The sequence below is a fragment of the Melanerpes formicivorus genome, unplaced genomic scaffold (assembly GCF_026170545.1).
Source record: "Melanerpes formicivorus ecotype bairdi unplaced genomic scaffold, bMelFor1.0.p_v2 SCAF_76, whole genome shotgun sequence".
Classification (NCBI taxonomy): domain Eukaryota; kingdom Metazoa; phylum Chordata; class Aves; order Piciformes; family Picidae; genus Melanerpes; species Melanerpes formicivorus.
In genome coordinates this window covers 3,235,602-3,253,526 of record NW_027142428.1, presented here as the reverse complement: position 1 = coordinate 3,253,526, position 17,925 = coordinate 3,235,602, and the positions used below count along the sequence as shown (strand labels likewise).

The window sequence follows — 17,925 nt, the reverse complement described above, 5'->3', positions numbered from 1 at the left end:
CTATTCTATTCTATTCTATTCTATTCTATTCTATTCTATTCATGGCTGATGAGATGACATTAAAAAATGGACTAGAAGAGTCCATGGGTGACTGATCTGAGTGCAGCCACTTACCAATTTACACAATTCCAAGTGTAGTCCTTTCCCTCATTCTCAGTTCTGCCTCTTGAACTCTGGGAAAAGAGATGGCAAATTTAGAGATTTGGGAGAAAAAAAGCAATAAGCTCCCAGCCTGTTGCATCCAGAGGAGAGAGAATTGGAAACCCTGAGACACCTTCCTCTGTGAAAGACACAAGTGGAGCACCCCTCAGGAAATAGCAGCAGGTGAAGCAGAGCAGATGAATGGGTTTTATCCCTACCCAGAAGTGTATGTCCATGTCCCTGTCCATGGAAAGGGCTTTTTGCTTCCATTACAGAGCCCTTTGGAAGTTGCCTGAGGAGAAAGAAATTAAATAGCTTAGAAAACCTATATAGTGCTTATATAGGCTCAGCTGCGACAGCTCTCCCTAGGTCTCTTAAAACCCTTTTTTGCCAGTTTCTAATGTCTCTCCACAAGCAAAGCCAGAGCTTCACTATATTTCTGTGGAGAAGCCTAGCTGGCAGAGGTCTTTGTGCAAGCAATGAGATGAAGGCTCCTGGGCCATGTAACCAATGTGCAGTTTTGTTGGAAGCCATCCAAATGCTGAGGTCACCTGGTACTTGTAAAGCAGAGAAACTGTTTGAAGGCAAAAATGTTGGAAGACTGATTGAAAGAGGCAGAAGGACTTCATTCCTGTGTCTATGTGAAGGGGCCAGTCCTCTTCTACAAGGAATGTTACAGTCATTCATAATCGTAAAAAGGAGGTGGGAAAAGCCACCCTTTATAGCAGCAATGTCTGTGAACTTGGATATGGAGCAGTAATTACCAAAGCCCTGTCTCCCATCTTCTAGCACCCACATAAATATCCCTATAATGGATCAAATTGTCATCAGTACCATTAATGTTCAGCTATTTGCTTTTGCAGATTTCTTTTACATCCAGAAATGAATACCAGCTCTTCTCTGCCCCTTGGGACACAGTGGTGGTAAATGCTGATACAGACATGCTCCGAGCACAAGCAGTGATGCATCCCACTGCCTACTCAAGCAAAACTTTTCTGTCTGAGGGCTGTGAATTCCCAGCTGTGCCAGCAGCTTTCCACGGAGAGCCTTTGTGTGTCCCCTTGCAATATAATCTTACCCAGAACGGTTTTGAAAGACCATGAACTTAATGCTGCCAAAAGTAGTCTGTGCAGCCAAAAAAAATCAACAGGTCCTCAACATCTGAGCTGGCCTCTAAGTTGCATTTTTTCACCTTTTCCAAATTATAGGTTTCTTTTCATCCACAAAACCTTCATTTTGACTTCTAATACCCCCCCAATTATTCTTCTGAGTGTTAGCAGACTGCATGTTAATTATAACTTCACGGCTCAAGAAGCAGTTAGCTTCATGGGCACAAAGGAACAGATACACAAAGCAATGACTTTAGCCCTAAAAGTGTCTGTGCACAGGCTGGCAGATGCATCCTAAGAATGTGTTTGTTTGCATTTGGTTTGTGTGGTTTTGGCGGCCTTTTGTCAAAATCAGCCAGTGACTTCCAGGAGGCAAGTTACATACTTGCTAAAAAGAAATGAAGTAAAACAATCTAGTGTGGGTCCTTCTGCTGAATATTACATTTCTGCTGAATATTCATATTTCTGTGCCCAAGGCAGAGATGGCTGAGGTTAAGGTTAAAGTGAGGTTATTGGTGGGCAAGATGGCTGCGTGGAAATTGCCTCTTTGTTCATAATGAAGGATGGCAGCCCACAAATGAGTTATGGGGAAACTGGAGCATGGTGACTATGTGGGGCTTCCTAAGGGGCCTGCCTCCTTCAGAGGCTGTTCTATAGCTGAGGAGTGCCTGCATTTCTTTGTCTCTCCTGCCAAGTCTTTGACAAGCCCACAGGGAAAAAAATAAAAGAAAAAGAAAATGGCAAAAAGAGCTGATTGTCTCCTACCTGGAGCCTGCAACATCTTCCAGTCTTGCTGGGCTCATCCTACCTCCAGAGAGCAGCAGCAATTTGTGGCTGTTCCCTCATAGCTTCCCCAAGACTGTGAGTGAAGCAGGGATCCCTCAAAGTGATCAATCCATGCCTACACACAGGTGGCTTTGGCAGCCTTGCAGCATGTAAGCTGTCTGCTAACTTACCCAAAGAAGGCTACCACAATTTTGCTTGGTCTTTGGGCAAGCCTTTCAGGGCATGCGTTGTTGAAACTGCCCAAGAAAATAACATAAGTGTACTAGCTATCTTAGGATGTTAACAGCCTTCAGTTCTCACAGTTTGAAGCATTCTTAGTTATTGCTACTGTGATCAGATTCTTCAGTTTAAGAGACTAAATGAGGAGTGTTGCTGAAGCAGGCTGATTCTGTGTTCTCTGCATTTCTGCAGGGCTTGGTACAAATTCACCATCATTTAGTGTGCTTATTTTGCGAATGCTTTTGTGATGATTTTCAACAAGGATCTTAAGCCAGAGATGAACCTCAGTTGAACAGTTTGCAACTCTTAATTTTATTAAATCTCTTTGAGTGACTTTGATTTTTATCATGTAATAACGTGTAACGTGTAATAGATGTGTTTAAAGGTCATTTAGACGTGGTGATTTGGGATATGGTTTAGGGGTGAACTTTGCAGAGTAGGGTTATTGGTTGGACTTGGCGATCCTGAGGGTCCTTTTCAACCTGAATGTTTCTGTGATTCTGTAACAAGGTTTGGCTTCAGTCACATCAGACACTGCAAGTTGTCCATTTGTCCATGAGTCCCTAAGTGAAGTGCATTAGAAAATACTCAGAGTCTGAAGTTCAGGCTATTTCTGAAGAGCAAGTAAGGACACATGGTCAGACTCTGGGTTCAGAGCCTGAGGAAATGGACTGGGCAGAACCTGTGGTCCAGATCCACTCAGTTAAGACTGAAATGTAATTTGCAACTCTGTTTTCAGTTTGCCATTTTATTTTGTAACATCTCATGCTGCAAAGTAAGTGATGTTTATTGTGGGGAGGTGTGCAAACATTTTCTCTTTCACCACAGTGATTAGAAGAGCAGAACTTGCTACACATTTTTCACTCAAATGGTTAAGAGCTGACAGACTTACTGATTAAAACCCCACCATGGTAAATTAACCTGCAGTACTCTCCTGTCACAGGGTCCCATGTAGGTATGAAATTCCTCCTGGCAGGTCAGAAGGGAGCACATAATTCAAAGCTATTAACTGATTTAATGGTCATAAATTAATATTGTGACACATCTGCTGAAAATCTCCATCAAGCAGACAGCTACCAGTGATGAAGTTGCTAAGATTGAAGCTGTTACTGCTCTTTGGGAAGTCCAGAGGAGCTGGAAAGCAGCCAGGTCCAACTGCAGGTAGGAAGGTGATGATGGAGGTGGCTCTTCCATCATCCACCCGGAGGAATGAGCAATCAGGAGCATTTAGGTCAGACGTCAGTCCAGGAAAACAAGATCCACTTGCTGAGCCGATTGCAACAGAGGTTTTGCTTTCAGGGGAAGGGTGGACATCTTGAAGCAGAGGTTTGTGCCAAACTGCAACAGAAATACGTATATTTGAAATTCCGTGCAGAGGAGGATGTTGGGAAAAGGTCAGGAATGTTTGTACAGGAGATTCAACGTCTCCTGATGGAATTTAATGTTGTTTTTGTCATTTGACTTGATTATTATTGCATTCTTTCAAAATATATCAGCTGTCATGCAGCACTGTTGTTGGCATTTCATACGATAACAAAACAGCAGACATGTTTACAGATTAGCTTTTACTTTAGGATCAGTACAAGCAGCAATGGTTTGGCTGGGATTGAAATAATCATCCTTGGTAGATCAAAGGCCCTACTTTGTTACAGTGAAACGTAAGGCTGCTGTTATTTCTTAGCTCTGAAAGGGATGTAAGCACGAGGCAAAAGCACAAAGCTTAATCTGCTTCTAACGTTAAATGTCAGCACGCAAAGTTTTAATAGAAATTACCAAAAAAGGAATTTTTGTTAAACTAAAATGCTGGCATTCCAGAAGTATTTCCAGTTGGGTAACTTTCTGATCAGTGTCAGTTACTTCAGGATCTTTTTCTGGAATGTTTTAGCAAAGTATTTCCAGCCACGTAGAAGAGACTCCACATACTCAGCTGCCGGACCTGCTGCATCCTGTCAAGCAGGCATGACCAGGCCAGGTGGTGCTAGATGGTCAGGACAGACTGTGGGGTTGGAAGCATACAGGATAGAGGAGATGACAGTAGAGGAGGAAAGTGACCGTGAGGCAATGTGGTGAGCTGCCTGAGGTGTGGTGTTAACCCCCTTCCAGTCTTCCCGCAGGACAATCTGCCCTCACTGCCAAGGCCAGTGGTATCTTGGGATGCATGAAGAAGACTGTGGCCAGCAGGTCGAGGGAGGTTCTCCTCTCCCTTTGCCCTGCCCTGGTGAGGCCTCATCTGGACTGCTGCATCCAATTCTGGGCTCCCCAGTTCAAGAAGGTCAGGGAACTATTGGAGAGAATTCAGCAGAGAGCCATTCAAATGCTGAAGACACATCTGCCTTACAAGGAAAGGCTGAGAGAGCTGGAGCTGTTTAGCCTGGAGGAGACCGAAGGAGGATCCCATTCATGCTGATCAACATCTAAAGGGGCATGCCTCAGGAGGATAGAGCCAGACTCTCCAGTGGTGTCCAGTGGCAGCGAGTTAAATGGACACAAACTGAGACACAGAAGGCTTCACGTAAACACGAAGAAAATGTTCTTCCCTTTGAGGGTGGCAGAGCCCTGGTGCAGGCTGCCCAGAGATGTTGTGGAGTCTCCTTCTCTGAAGGCATTCCAAACACACTTGGACGTGTGATTGAGGCTGAGTGATGCTGCTCTGGCAGCGGGGCTGGAACTAATGATCTGCAGAGGTCCCTTCCAACCCCTGCCGTTCTATGACGAGCCAGCAGAAGGCATTGAGGCAGCGACAGAAAGCAGGGGCTGGGCCGGGACAGATCTCCTTCCTCCTCTTCCCCGGCAGCCGGGGAGATGCGGGCGGGACTGGACACCCACTCCCCGCCGAGTGCTGTCCACGGGATTTCCAGAGGCGGCGGCGGTGAGCGGCGCTGGGGGCGGGGCTGGGCGGCCGCGCGTGCGCGGGGCGGGGCGTGCGGCTCGCGGAGGAAGCGGCGCCAGCGGGCGCGCGGAGCCATGAGCGGCGGGGCGGGGGCCGGCGGCCGCGGCGTGTGAGGGGCTCGGCGGGGCGGGGGGCCTTCTCCCTCCCTTCCCCCCGTCCCTGCCTTCTTGTCTCCCTCCCTCCCCGCAGAACGATGGTGCCGGGGCGCCGGGGCGGGGGCCGCGAAACCGGCGGGTGGAGGCGGCGGCGGCGGGACCGGCCCCTTTCGGCGCCGAAGGAGGCGGGCGCGGGGCGGCGGCCGCCGTCGTCGTCGTGCCGGGTGCGGGGCCCGCGCCGCCATCTCCTCCGGCTTTTGCCGCTGCTGATGCTGTTGCCTGCCGGTGCCGAGGGCCAGGCTGGCCCCAGCTCCGGCCCCTACGCTGCGGGGCCCCCGGACTGGCCCCGCGCCGGTCCCGGGCCCAGCTTCAGCCTGTACCTAAGCGAGGAGGAGGTGCACCAGCTGATCGGTGAGTGCGGGCCGGGGTCGCGGCGGGCCTGGCGCTGGTGCCGTCTGTAGGGTGGAGGCCTGTGGGGCTGGGGTGCGGCTGTGGGGCCAGGGACTGCGGGTTGGGATGGTGGGGCCAGAGCCTGAGGTGACTCTGGGGCTCCGGACGCTGAAAAGGGGATTAGGGAAATTCTTTGTTCAGGGGTCTGGAAGAGGGTGGGAAAAATCTGTGGGACACAGTGGGGATGGTGGGGCTGGGGTTAGGGGGAATGCTGAGTGTCAGTGTGAGTGGAGGGCTGGAGTGGTGGCAGAGGAGCTTCAGGAGAGTGCGGTAGATCTGGGGGTGCAGGGGAAGATGGAGAGGGTTGTGAACAGGTTTGAAGGACCTGGGGTTTAGGAGAGGGTGGGGATGCCAGATAACTGGGGTGGCGTTGGACAAATCTCGGGATCTTTAGGATTGGGGGAGCAGGGAGATGTGGTGAAAAAGGAGTCTGAGGACTCTGTGCTGCCTTGTGTGTGCATGTGTGTGGCTGCGGTAAGAAAAGAGTCCTGGGCTTTACTCTGATCATGAGAGGTTCCCTTGGTTCAAGTGATTTGGTATGGTGCCCCATGGGAGCAGGGGTAAGCACTGGAAGAGGCAAGTTCAGGCCCGTGATTTAATTAGGAAGGTGAGTGACATTCAGAGGGCAGAGAGCAGACCTGGCAATAATTGAGTGCGTGTGTGAAAGGAATCTTAATTTCTAGGCAGGCTGACAATTGCTGCACAAGTACTTGGAGGCAGTTCATGAAGTCCCCCATCTGGCCTGCTGCAGAAGGCTTTTGCAGTGGTTTTGTGCTTGGAAAGTCTCTGATTTAAACAAAGATTTGTTTTCTGTAGGCTTTGGCTTGCTTAGGCTCTTGTTTAGAGTTGGTGGCTGGAGTCTCAAAACAAGTATATTGGTATCCCCAGGGATTTTGGTTTTTTCCATCAAGTGTCCTGTATCTTCCTGAACTGAAAAATGAGCAGTGCAAGACTTGATTTGCATCAAGTGGACAAAATGAAAATATCTCCAGTCAGTTTGAAATCTGTAAGCATGTAGCTGACTGAAGTTAGAGGGAGTGGGTAAGACTAAACATTTTCACCCTTAAAGCTTGCTCTTGTGTTTCTAGTGCAGTCATTTTTACTTTGCCTGTGCTTGTTGCCAGATGCTCTGTTGCAGATAGAGGATAAAAATGTCAGGCTTGCTGTTTAGCTGAGTTTTTAAACAAGTAGTTAATCTTGGAAATGCTGAGTGGTTTGAGCAATCCCAAGTCTAGTGCCTGCAATCTGTTAGTTGGATTTGCTCAGACTTCTGTGGTCCACTGACATAATTATTCATCCTTAAGTAGCAACTGAAGAGGGAAGATCTGCTGTCATTATTGTTTTTTAAATTAAACTCTATCCTGTAGCCTTGCTTATGGTTGTCTACTGCTAACATGGTTAAAGTCACTTATTAGTCAAGGTGCCAGTCACTGGTTTATCTCACTTTAAGTATCTGACACTTAATGATTTCTTCTACTTTTGTGATCCCAAAAGCTTGGATAAACTGAAGTCTGATGTGGAGATAAACTGGTGCTTTTCTTGTTTCATTTAGTGAGATTCAGATCTCTGGAAATCTGTAGGGCACTAATTTTCAGTGTCTACCTTGTGTTGTTGGCAGGAGAAGATTTAATTTTAAGGGTATCCTTTACATGTATTAGCTGTTTTAGGTAAGGTGTAGCTCAACAAGGCATCTGGACACTGGCAATCAAATCTCCACTAACTTCGTGTATTTGTCTGACGTAAGACAGTCCACAGGGACGGGCAGGTGTGTTCTGGTTCTTCACACTCCTGAAAACAAACCAAGCTATTTTAAAATGTTCAGGTTTGTAGTGTCTGTATTATGTTTGCATGCAGTAAGGTTTATGGTTTAAGCACTGCTGTTGGCATGAACTTTCAAAGAGCTGGGAGGTGTACCACTGTTGAGGAAAGCCTTGGTTCAGTGGATGCCAGAATAGACATGTGTAGTGAGTAGGGAAATGATAGTTCTTGTGAAGCAAACTGTTGGCTTCAGTGAAGCTGCTAACACAAGTCTAGAAACAAGTTTTCCTTTTGTTTCTAAACAAACTCTCTCCTGTTGTCTTGCTGCAGTTGAAAAGAAAGCTCTTAGGCTTTCTGAAGTGCTCATAAACCTAAGTGTTGCATGGAGTTACTACAACCTGTGATGTGCTTTCATGTTTCTTAATATCATCCTCTTATGTCTTTAGGTCACACATTTGATTTGGAACAAACATAAGCCTACAGTTGCCAAGTGTTGAATCAGCCATAGCCATTGATATGGTGTGTCCCCAAAGCTGGGGCATCCACGGGGTCTGGTGTAAGGTCTGTGTGCTTGTACTCGAGCGTAGTCGCTCCAGCAGCGAGGCTGTGCCAATTCAGTGGCACATTGCAGTGCTGCTGCTCTCCTCAAAACCAGACTTCGGTGTCTTAAGGAACCATGGCCTGTGTTTTTAATTAGGTTGTGGCTCTTGTAAATAAAATAGGGACTTGCTTAAAATTATTTGTGGCTGCTCTCCTTTCTGTCGTGTGGCGACAGGACAGATACTACAATTTGCAGTGAAATCTGCCTGTTACTTTCCTGTATGCTCGTGCCAGATTTCCACCAGCAAGCAGTGTGATTCTGACCATGTGTCTGCCTTGGGAGGAATTGTTTTGACATCTTCAGAACTTTATGGAGAAGAAAGTTAGAGAAAACTGGCTTGCCTTATTGTGTGAGATGGATCTTTATTTTGAAAAGTTGCAGAGTTCCCATGGTCTGAAAAGAGGGCTCGCTATATTGCAGACAGATGGTGTCTCTGTTAGAAAAACCTCTTGCCATTCCTGTGGAAAATGTTCACAGCCATTTAAACTATAAGCTTTTGGGAAAAAAAATAAAATATTGTGGTTTTCACATACTTGTCAGATTCCACTCTCACCAGGCAGAGTTCAATGACAGATGGAATAAAGGTAGAAAGAAAGCAGAGTTGGTCAAGGGGACTTGGCTAAGACAGCTTTAGTGATGGCAGCAGGGAGCCAGAGGTGTTTGAGTGAGAGCAGACCTGAGGTGGGGAGGAGGAAGAGAAGCATTGCTTGATGAGGAGAGATGTCCAGAGCTCTTTTTAGGGATATTAGTGAACTCTTTCAGCTCCCTGATTTGTAGCTTTCTGGAATTATTTTATATCCTTTTGGATTTGGGTTGTATGGACTATCTTTTTTGGCCCTCTGCGTAAACCGAAAGAAACTAGCATTAGTCTTATGGAGTGGATAACTGTAGGGGCACAGTAGCACTACCTGGTCACATCACTTTGTTCTAGCAAATGCCCTGTGATAGTAATCACACAGGACAGATGGTGTTCAATTAAAAAATGAGTTATTCAGTAGTGTCTGTACTTGATTTAGTGACATTCCTTCAGATTTTTCTTTGAATTCAGAATGTGGTGTTTGCCTAATGGTGAAGTGCGCAGTTGGAGTGCATTTTGCAGGATCCTGTGATACAAAGGAATGTGTATCCCTGCTTGGTGGATAAGGAGCTAAGGTTTAAAGGCTAAAGTAAAATATAGCCATGAATATTAGGTAGCTAGCCTTAATAATTGATTTGATCTGGTCTATTTAAAGTACGTAGCATGATTTGGCACTTAAAGCATTCATAGCTTATCTCTTAGACCTTCAGCTGTGACTTCCTGGCAGTTCTGCAACTTAGCCTCACAGGAGACCTTGAGTTATACTGTCAGAGGATGAGGACCAGAATCTGTAGCTGCCTATGAAAACTTGGCTTAAGCAGGGTTGGGTTTTTTTTTGCATGTGGGCAGTTCTTTTGCAGCATTGGTGAGAGCACCTCATTGCTTAAGCTCTTGTTGCTGCCGTGAACAATGAGGACAATCCTTTCAGTCCTGTGTAGGTTTGGTTTTGTTTTTGTAGACCACATACCTTTCAGCTGTGAAAATGGTCTTGTGGATAGCCCTTCTCATCACATGGCTCTGGTTCTTTTTAGAGACAGATCTAGCCTGAAGGCTAAACGCAACTTTAGTCCTGTGGGGGAAAAATACCATGTTGCCACAGTAACTGAGGGCTGTCATAATGCAGACATAGGAGGGAGATACATTAGAATTGCAGGGAAATTAAATCAGAAGTCAGACAGTGTTTCATTGAGTTTGCAAACTTAGTATTCTTTGACCTAGTTTCTTCTGAGTAATGATGCTGAATGCTGTCTTCTGTTGGTTTTACATTTGCACTTGCTTAATTACAGAGTTAAATTAATTTAACACTGAACATATCTTTTTTTTTCTTGTATGTTGTAGCATGTCGTTTGAAGCCAGTATGCAGCTTACTGAAATGAGCTGTCTGGTTGTAAGACACAAAATTGATGCAAAATCTGGTATAGCAGATGGTTGATTTGCTTGGTTTTTAAATTGTCCTGCTGACTTAGAGTGGTTGAGATTGGTAGGGACCTTGTGAGGTCACCTGATCCAACCATCTTGCTTAAGCATAGCCTCCTAGAGCTGGTTGTCCAGCGCTGTGTCCAGAAGCTTTTGAGCATCTGTGGGCAGTCTGTGGCAGTGCTCAGTCACTTGCAGTAGAAGAGTTTTTTCTGGTGTTCAGACAGATCCACCCATGTTTCAGTTTGTGCCTGTTGCTTCTGGTCCTGTCACTGGGCACCACTGAGAAGGGTCTGACTTTGCCTTGTTTACATGCGCCTCACCTTTGCGGTCTTTTGCTCTACTCTGTAAAGTAGCTTTGTGTTTCTTGTATAGGGGAGCCCAGCACTGGATCCACTACTGGGGTGTGGCTTCATCAAGGCTGAGCAGAACCTTGTTAAGTTATAGACCAAATGCAGCTTTGTGAATTTCAGATGGAGGCTAAACGGCTCCTACTTAACATAGCAGTTGATCAAGTGGTCTTTTGGTTTTTCAGTGTGGAATAGCTTTCTTGATGTCACTATATGTCACTGACAGACTGAGGAAGTTAGGGCTATTCAGTCTGGAGAAGAGAAGACTCTAGAAGACCTAATTGTGGCTATCCAGTATCTTAAGAGAGCCTACAAGAAAGCTGGCAACCAGCACCAGAACAAGAGGACCCAGTCTTAAGCTGCACCAGGGGTAGTTTAGGCTTGAGGTGAGGAGGAAGTTCTTCATAGAGAGAGTTGTTAGCTGTTGGAATGTGCTGCCCAGGGAGGTGGTGGAGTCACCATCGCTGGAGGTGTTCAAGAGGGGACTGGACATGGCACTTGGTGCCATGGTTTAGTAGTCATGAGGTCTTGGGTGACAGGTTGGACTTGATAATCTTTGAGGTCTCTTCCAACCTTATTGATTCTATGAATTCTATTCTATGAATATTTTGGAGAGAGAGCACAGAAGTTCATGTCAAAAGTGCTTTATGATGCACTACTGCATTTGTAGTGACTAGAAATCCTCCCCTTCCTTTGTTCCCTGGTTAGATGTCATTGCTATGAAAGGGGGCTGAAAATCAGTGTGCCGGGATGAGTTAGATGTTCATGTAATTGAAAGGTTGAAATATTTCTTGTGATTTTTAAATTGCTTTGGGGCCTGGATAAGAGCCTACCTGTGTCTGGTTGTAACAGCATCACTACTAAGGCCACCACCGTCAAGCCAGTGCTCTGAGTTTTGTTAGCAGCACCCAAGATAAATTTCTGTGTGAGATGGGTAGCTTACGGGTGCTCGTACCTGGTGTCTCTTCTGGACAGAGGGAATATAAAGAAAGCTTCTGTGTAACTGTAGAAGGGAGGTTAAATGACATGCTCACTAAAAACCAGATGTTTGAGTACCCTAAACTCTTGAAGCAAGTGTCTGTGTGGTACATACTCCAGTTCAGAAGCTGGTTTGGTTGTGGCATGTTGTTAAATCTTAGTTTTATAGCTTTTTTAGTGCTTGACTCTGAAGAATGGTGCATCTTAGATGGGCTTTCAGGTGTTGCAGGTGAATGTCACTCAGGGCTGCTTTGGAGCACAGGAGGGAATGAAGGCTGGCAGTGTGCTCGGAGGACTCATGCAGCAACATCTGGCTGCTTGCAAGCTGCAGCAAGTTGTGGCAAGTTACTTGCATCAGAGTTGAGCAATCTGCTTTTGTTTTGGAGCCTTTCAAAGCACTTGGATGCTTGTCTGTCTGGTTTACCGAGTACTGGGGCTCATGTCAATATTTTTTTTTTGAGGTTTATCAGAACAAGCTGCATTTGGAGTCCTGCTGCCCTGTTTCATTCTATTACCTCACTTTTAATTTGTAAAGTTCAAATAGCCTGTGGATAGCTGTTTCTTTGGAGATGCATGTAGTCATATAAACTCTCTGCTTGCAAAACTGACAGAAGAATAAGCTGCTGCAAGTTTGAAATAGCCTGAAGGCTATCAAGAGTGATGCCAGCAGAGGCAGCGTCTAGCCTTGTTTAGGATTGCCTTGAAAGAATATATTCTGTGTGATTACCATTAAGAAGGAGGTTGAGGAAATAGTGAAGTTCATGTGTGTATTGATCTCCTCAGCTTTGCTGAGATGAGCAGTTGATATCTGTGGTCTGCTTTATCACACCAGCTCATGTGTTTGAGGTTTAAAAATGCTGGGCGCTCAGTCTGGCTCCTGCCCAGATAAAGCAGTCTGCCTCTGCAGATTGGCTGCTCAGGAGGGGCTGCATGGGTAGCCGGCCGCTTGGCTTCCTTCCGCTGCTTTCCGTCTTCACTCAGCCCTGGGAGGAAGCAGCCATTTCAGCTCCCAAGAGGCCAAGATCTGTTTAGTGATACATGTTTGTGGCTTTTGTAACATTTGTGTGTCAGGGACTTGGAAGAAATCTGACCTCTGAGACTGAAGGCTAGTTTGATTGCTGGGGGGGTCAACTACAGCACAACAAACTCAAAGCTGCATCCCTCGCTGCTGCGATTTTACACCTGTGTTCTATTTGGCAGCATCTTATTTATCACCCTTGATTGTTGGCTTCTTTGAGTACTTACTGTCTTTCTCCCTTCAGTGTGCTGACAGAATAGGAACAAGAGAGAGGAAATGGAGTCAAAGAGCTCTCTGTGTGCATGAGAAAAGCCAGCAAGAAGGCCTCATGGTGCTGGGAGGAAGGCAAGGACTGGAACTGCTCTTAGGCACTGTCTCAGGCAGAGGGAAACACAGGCACGAAAAGTCCTAGAGTGGCATTTTTTGGAGGGTGGGAGCTGTGGAAGGTTTTGGGGGAAATCTTGTGTTTTTCTTCTCCCCCATTCTTCTGCTCTTCAGAGTTGTGTTTGGATACTGGAAAAGCGGAATCAATGAAACAAATTTCAGCTGCGTCTTGGGTCACAGTTGTTGTGAGCTCTAGTGAAATGGGGTTGCTTGATGACTAATTCCTACCGTAAACTCTCCAGACTGGCATATTACTGAGGCAGCTTCTTTTCGCTCTTTAGTTAGAGGCTGTTCCTCAAGTACCTTCGTGTGCAGTATTAAAATCGTACTTAAGGTCTCAACTGTGAAAGCGGGGAGTGGGTAAAGTCTAATGAGTTCTGCCTGATGAATTGATCTTCTTTTTTTTTTAACCTTGCCTCCCCTCTGAATGGCAGCAGCACCAGCGGCTCCAATGGAAGAATGAATGCTAACACTCTCCGAAAATGCTTTGTGGCAGTACAAAGGGTGTGATGGTAGAGGCTTCAAACGCATTATTTCTCTTCCATCTGTGCCTTTGGCCTTCTTTCAAGCGGATAACTCGCATATTTGCCCTGGCCGCTCTGGAGAGCTGGGAGCAGAAGCAATGGCATGAACCTAATGCGATGCTTTAGAATTTTGCTGTCGCTCACTGGGTGTTGAATAGCTGCAATTAAATTAATCACTATATTGGTTTCACCGGGCCGTTTGTGAAAGATAAGAGCGGCAACATTTAAGTGTTGGAGCTGCTGATTACTAGGCTTGAAAAACTGCAGCCCAGAATACATAATGCCGGTGGCCCAGGTGAAGCTGAGCAGGTTGATTAAAACTAAGGATGGCTATCCTCTCAAAACTCTTTTAGCCTTTATCAAGTTAGCTGATGGCCTTGTAGATTAATTCCTAATAAAAGAAAAGTGTATTAGGCTTTGTGGCTTTCCAGAATGCAGAGATTGCCACGGAAGCTAATAGACCTGGTTTAGCTCATGTGGAGCTTCATTTTGCCTGAAGTCATTAGTGTTGTGATGGAAGTCTTCCACAGTGTCTCAATGGATGTGAAGGGTTCCTTATCCCTTTAACAGATCACAAGGCTGGAAGCATGAGTTTTGAGCTGAGAGGTCTGATGCATTAGAATAAACCTTTATTAGAATAAACCAAACCAGGTTGGAAGAGACCTTCAAGATCATTGTGTCCAACCCATCAACCAATCCAACCCACCCAAACAGCTAACCCATGGCACCAAGTACCCCATCAAGTCTCCTCCTGAACACCTTCAATGACGGCGACTCCACCACCTCCCCGGGCAGCCCATTCCAATGGGCAATCACTCTTTCTGTATAGAACTTCTTCCTAACATCCAACCTGAACCTCCCCTGGCGCAGCCTGAGACTGTGTCCTCTTGTTCTGGCACTGGGTGCCTGGGAGAAGAGACCATCATCCGCCTATCTACAACCTCCCTTCAGGTAGTTGTAGAGAGTGATAAGGTCACCCCTGAGTCTCCTCTTCTCCAGGCTGAGCAACCCCAGCTCCCTCAGTCTTTCCTCATAGGGCTTGTGTTCCAAACCCCTCACCAACTTTGTTGCTCTTCTCTGGACTCGTTCCAGCAAGTCAACATCCTTCCTAAACTGAGGGGCCCATTGAGGCAGAGGTGTCTGTGTTTGGGTTTTTTTGTTTGTTGGTGGTGGTTGTTGTTTTTTATTATTTATTTTTATATTATTTGTGCTCAGTTGGATATTTGTTACTGGAATAGTAGTGGCCACTGGCAGGGACACTGTTTTGAAGGTGACTTACCTTGTTGTACCTTACAGTCTTGCCTACAGTGATAACTGTATTAAGAACAAAAAATAAAGTGGCATTGCTTCTGTAGGTGACACTGAAAATGCACTTTATTCACGAGTGCAAGTGACAACTGCCATGCCTTTGTTAGGTGATTGAGTTTTGGCTCAGAAGATTACAGCTGTTCAATTCAGAAGCTTCCTGATACTAGATCTGAAGTTACTTACTTTGAGACGTGTGCTCTTGGGCAACTGTGGTTCGCATCACATGGCTGTAACCTTTGGGTTTTATTCCTGTTTGCAGTGTTTGCTTCCATTCTAATTCAAAAGGAGCATCAAACTTCACCTTACAATAATTTTGAGACCAGTGAGAGGCTTCTTTTATTTCATAAATAATAACAAATAATTCTGTGTGCTAAGTTGTTCATTAAAGTTAGCTTTATTGTTTAGAGTTCCCTTTCAGTTGTCTTCAACTCTGTATCTGCACCATTCCTATTTCCTTCTGTCTCCTTGGTCTGTAGGTCACTGGCACTAATTTTCCTCATGTATGTATCATGTGCACCTTTACTGCATCTTTCCTTTGGAATCAGCTCTTCAGGTAACCCATGCGTGCTGTGCTGGCTACTAACAGCAAAGTGACTGCTGGTTTTGTTGTAAATTTTACTAGTGGGTGGTTTCTTTGTTTAGTTTGTTTAATGGGCAAATTTAGATGATGTTCACAGGAGCAGAATGTGCATTGCTTGGTTTTGCCCATTAACAAGAGTGTCAGCATCTAACTATTTTCTATCTATGAGAAAAATGAAGATTTTTCTTTCTGTAGTGGAGAGAAAAATAATCAGGCAGGCTGCTTTTCAGAGACAAACCAAAGGGAAGCAACTGGGTTCCTAGGAACAAGGAATGTTGTCTTTTCAATATTGAGTTAAATTGTGAAGTTCCTCATGCTTTCACCTGACCAAGTGCCATTTCCTGGGGGAAGCTTCTTCCTGCAGAAGAAGCAGAGCCTGTGACTTTCAGGAAGAGCTTTCATCATGAAAAATGCCACTTGCCTGTGGTGTTGAACTTGAAAACTCTATTTAACAGCATCTGCAGAGTGAATTGTTAGTCAAGATTCACAGGGATTTACTGAGAGCTCTCAGCTAAGAGGTGTTTTTTCTCTTGTTTGCTAGATAAGTTTTTAGGGATACAATTACTGCCGTGAAGTTATGTTGAATATTTTCTCAAAATGTGTCTTGCCTATTGTATTCCACCTCCAGCTTGTGACAGGTTAACTCTGCACAAGTGACAAAACTGTTTGTGCAGATAGTTGGTCTGTATGCTTCCCTGCCACCGCTGGGTAGGGTTCCAGTGGGTGTTATGGTTTAACTCAGCTGGGGCCAGAATGCCAGGAGCCTGCCCTAACAAGACTCACCCACTTGATCAGGAGTGAGAGAAACATAAAATTCCCCCAAAGCCCTGTGGGGTGAGATCAGGAGAGTTTAAAGGAATAGCAGAGTGTACAGTGTGTTTCACAGAAAAGCACAGCAAAAAGGAGAAGCAAACCCACAGCCAGGAGCAGTGGAAGAGACCAGCAGCCCCAAACTGGTAAAACAGGCACTAATTTCAGCCATTGCACAGCCAGGAATCTGCCAGGCTGTTGGGTGGGCAGCTGTCTTTTCCAAATTACTCTTAATGAAATAGTATCTTTTGCAATATGAATGCTAGCCCAGGCCTTCTAGAAATATAATTTAACTCCTACATTGCACAGTAGGGTTTGGTATCTTGATTTTTAGGCAAAAACTGCCAGAATTGTGTTACGATGCAAGTAATGAAGGCAGCCAGGTAACAGACTCCTGACCGTTGTCATTGTCTTTATGAACGTGTTATCATGTGTGTTGTAGAAGAGTTTTGCTTCATTAGAATAAAATATGATTATTTTCCTATGCTGATAGAGGCAAGTATCTTTAGTATATATAAAAAGAAGGGAGGGGAAAAAAAGTGATGCTAAACTGCATTTGCACAAGGACATTTGAAAATAAGTGCTTTGTTAGACAGACATGATCTAGTTTTGTCATCCATGCAAGGGCTGCCCAGCAGCTTTTTGCATTTAGGAATGAAAATTGGCCTCTCCCCTGCCTTTCTGAGCTGCATCAGATGTTTTGTTATGTTAAACAGTGCAAAGAATGACAGACTTTCTCTGCGGTGCTTCCTTTTTGTTTGGTTTGGGCTCTAATTTATTCCTTCAGGTTTGCTCCCAAGGGTGGAAGATACAAAGACATGGAAGATACAAGGATGTGGAAGTTAGTTCTGAGCTTCAGGGGCTGCCTGGGTAAAAGGGTGACATTTCTACTTTGAAATCCAAGCAAAGCATTGGTCTTGCTGTTTTCATCTGGGTTGATGTAGATTAGTCAAGGCTGAGCAATGAGAAACTGGATTCTTTAGTGTTGTGCATTGTCTGCAAGTGGCCTTCCTGAAGGAAGCTTGCTAGGGCAAAACTGCTGCTGCTGTTTAAAACCTGTTCATTGCTAATCAGCAGTATACTGCTTAAACCACTAGAAGCATTTCCAAAAGGATTTTCTTCCTCTGCAGTTCATGTAACCTAAACGTTTTTGGGCTATTTGTGAGGTTCTCCACTCCTTTCTCTGTTTTACTGCTTTGTCAAGAAGATAATTATTGAAGAACTGCCAGTTTTCTCTAGCTGTTTGCAGTGCATCTGTGTTTTTCTTCTGGAGCCACCTGTAGTACTTTAGTACAGTTTACTAAACACTTTTGAAATCCCCAACAGCTGGGTAAATGAACCTTGTTACTGTCTTACTTTCTTCAGCAACCTGCTGTGTAGACTGATACATCTTGCACTGCTACGGTGCTTGAAAGAGTACACCCTTAAAAGTAGAAATGTGATGTTGCTGATTTAGCCTGTGTGTCAACAGTGGCTTGCTTAATTTGATACCTCTTGAAGCTACTTTAGCCCAGAGCATATTTTGGGAAAAAACCCCAAACACTAGACTAGTTGGATAAGGTAACCAGGACTATTTTGGTATGAGGTCAAGCTAAGGTGGAGCTGCTGCCGCCGTCCTGCCCACCATATGAAGTGTACCTGAGCATCCTTACTAATTTAGGGAGTTAAACTGACTGAGGCATGTTCAGTTTTTGGTTTTCTTTTCTTGCATAGTGCCAGCTTGGATCCTTGACTGTGACTTGCTGGAGGTTTAAATAAAAACATTGCAAGGCAGGTGCAGGTATGCATGTCTGAAAAACAAAGGTGAAGTACAAAATTAAAGCAATTTGGTGTTAACTTAAACTGATGTGCTAATAGAGCCTGAAGTGTTTCTGCAAACTTCTTAACCATTTTTAGTGTCTACTCCAGGGAGTTAATAGTATCACTAGCCT

At 45.2% G+C, this 17,925-nt stretch overlaps 1 protein-coding gene across 2 annotated transcripts in view; it reads left to right on the top strand.

The window, feature by feature from the left end:
- The first annotated feature begins 5,263 nt into the window (after positions 1–5,263).
- The window catches only part of RYK (receptor like tyrosine kinase), a 57,449-nt gene continuing 44,787 nt past the window's right edge, over positions 5,264–17,925 (top strand). Inside the window, exon 1 of one of the 2 annotated variants that reach the window (XM_068164073.1) lies at positions 5,264–5,651. In XM_068164073.1, coding sequence (XP_068020174.1) covers positions 5,339–5,651 — 313 coding nt within the window. In that variant the 5' untranslated portion in view covers positions 5,264–5,338. The remainder of the gene's footprint in view (positions 5,652–17,925) is intronic. The other variant, XM_068164074.1, reaches the window with a different exon arrangement.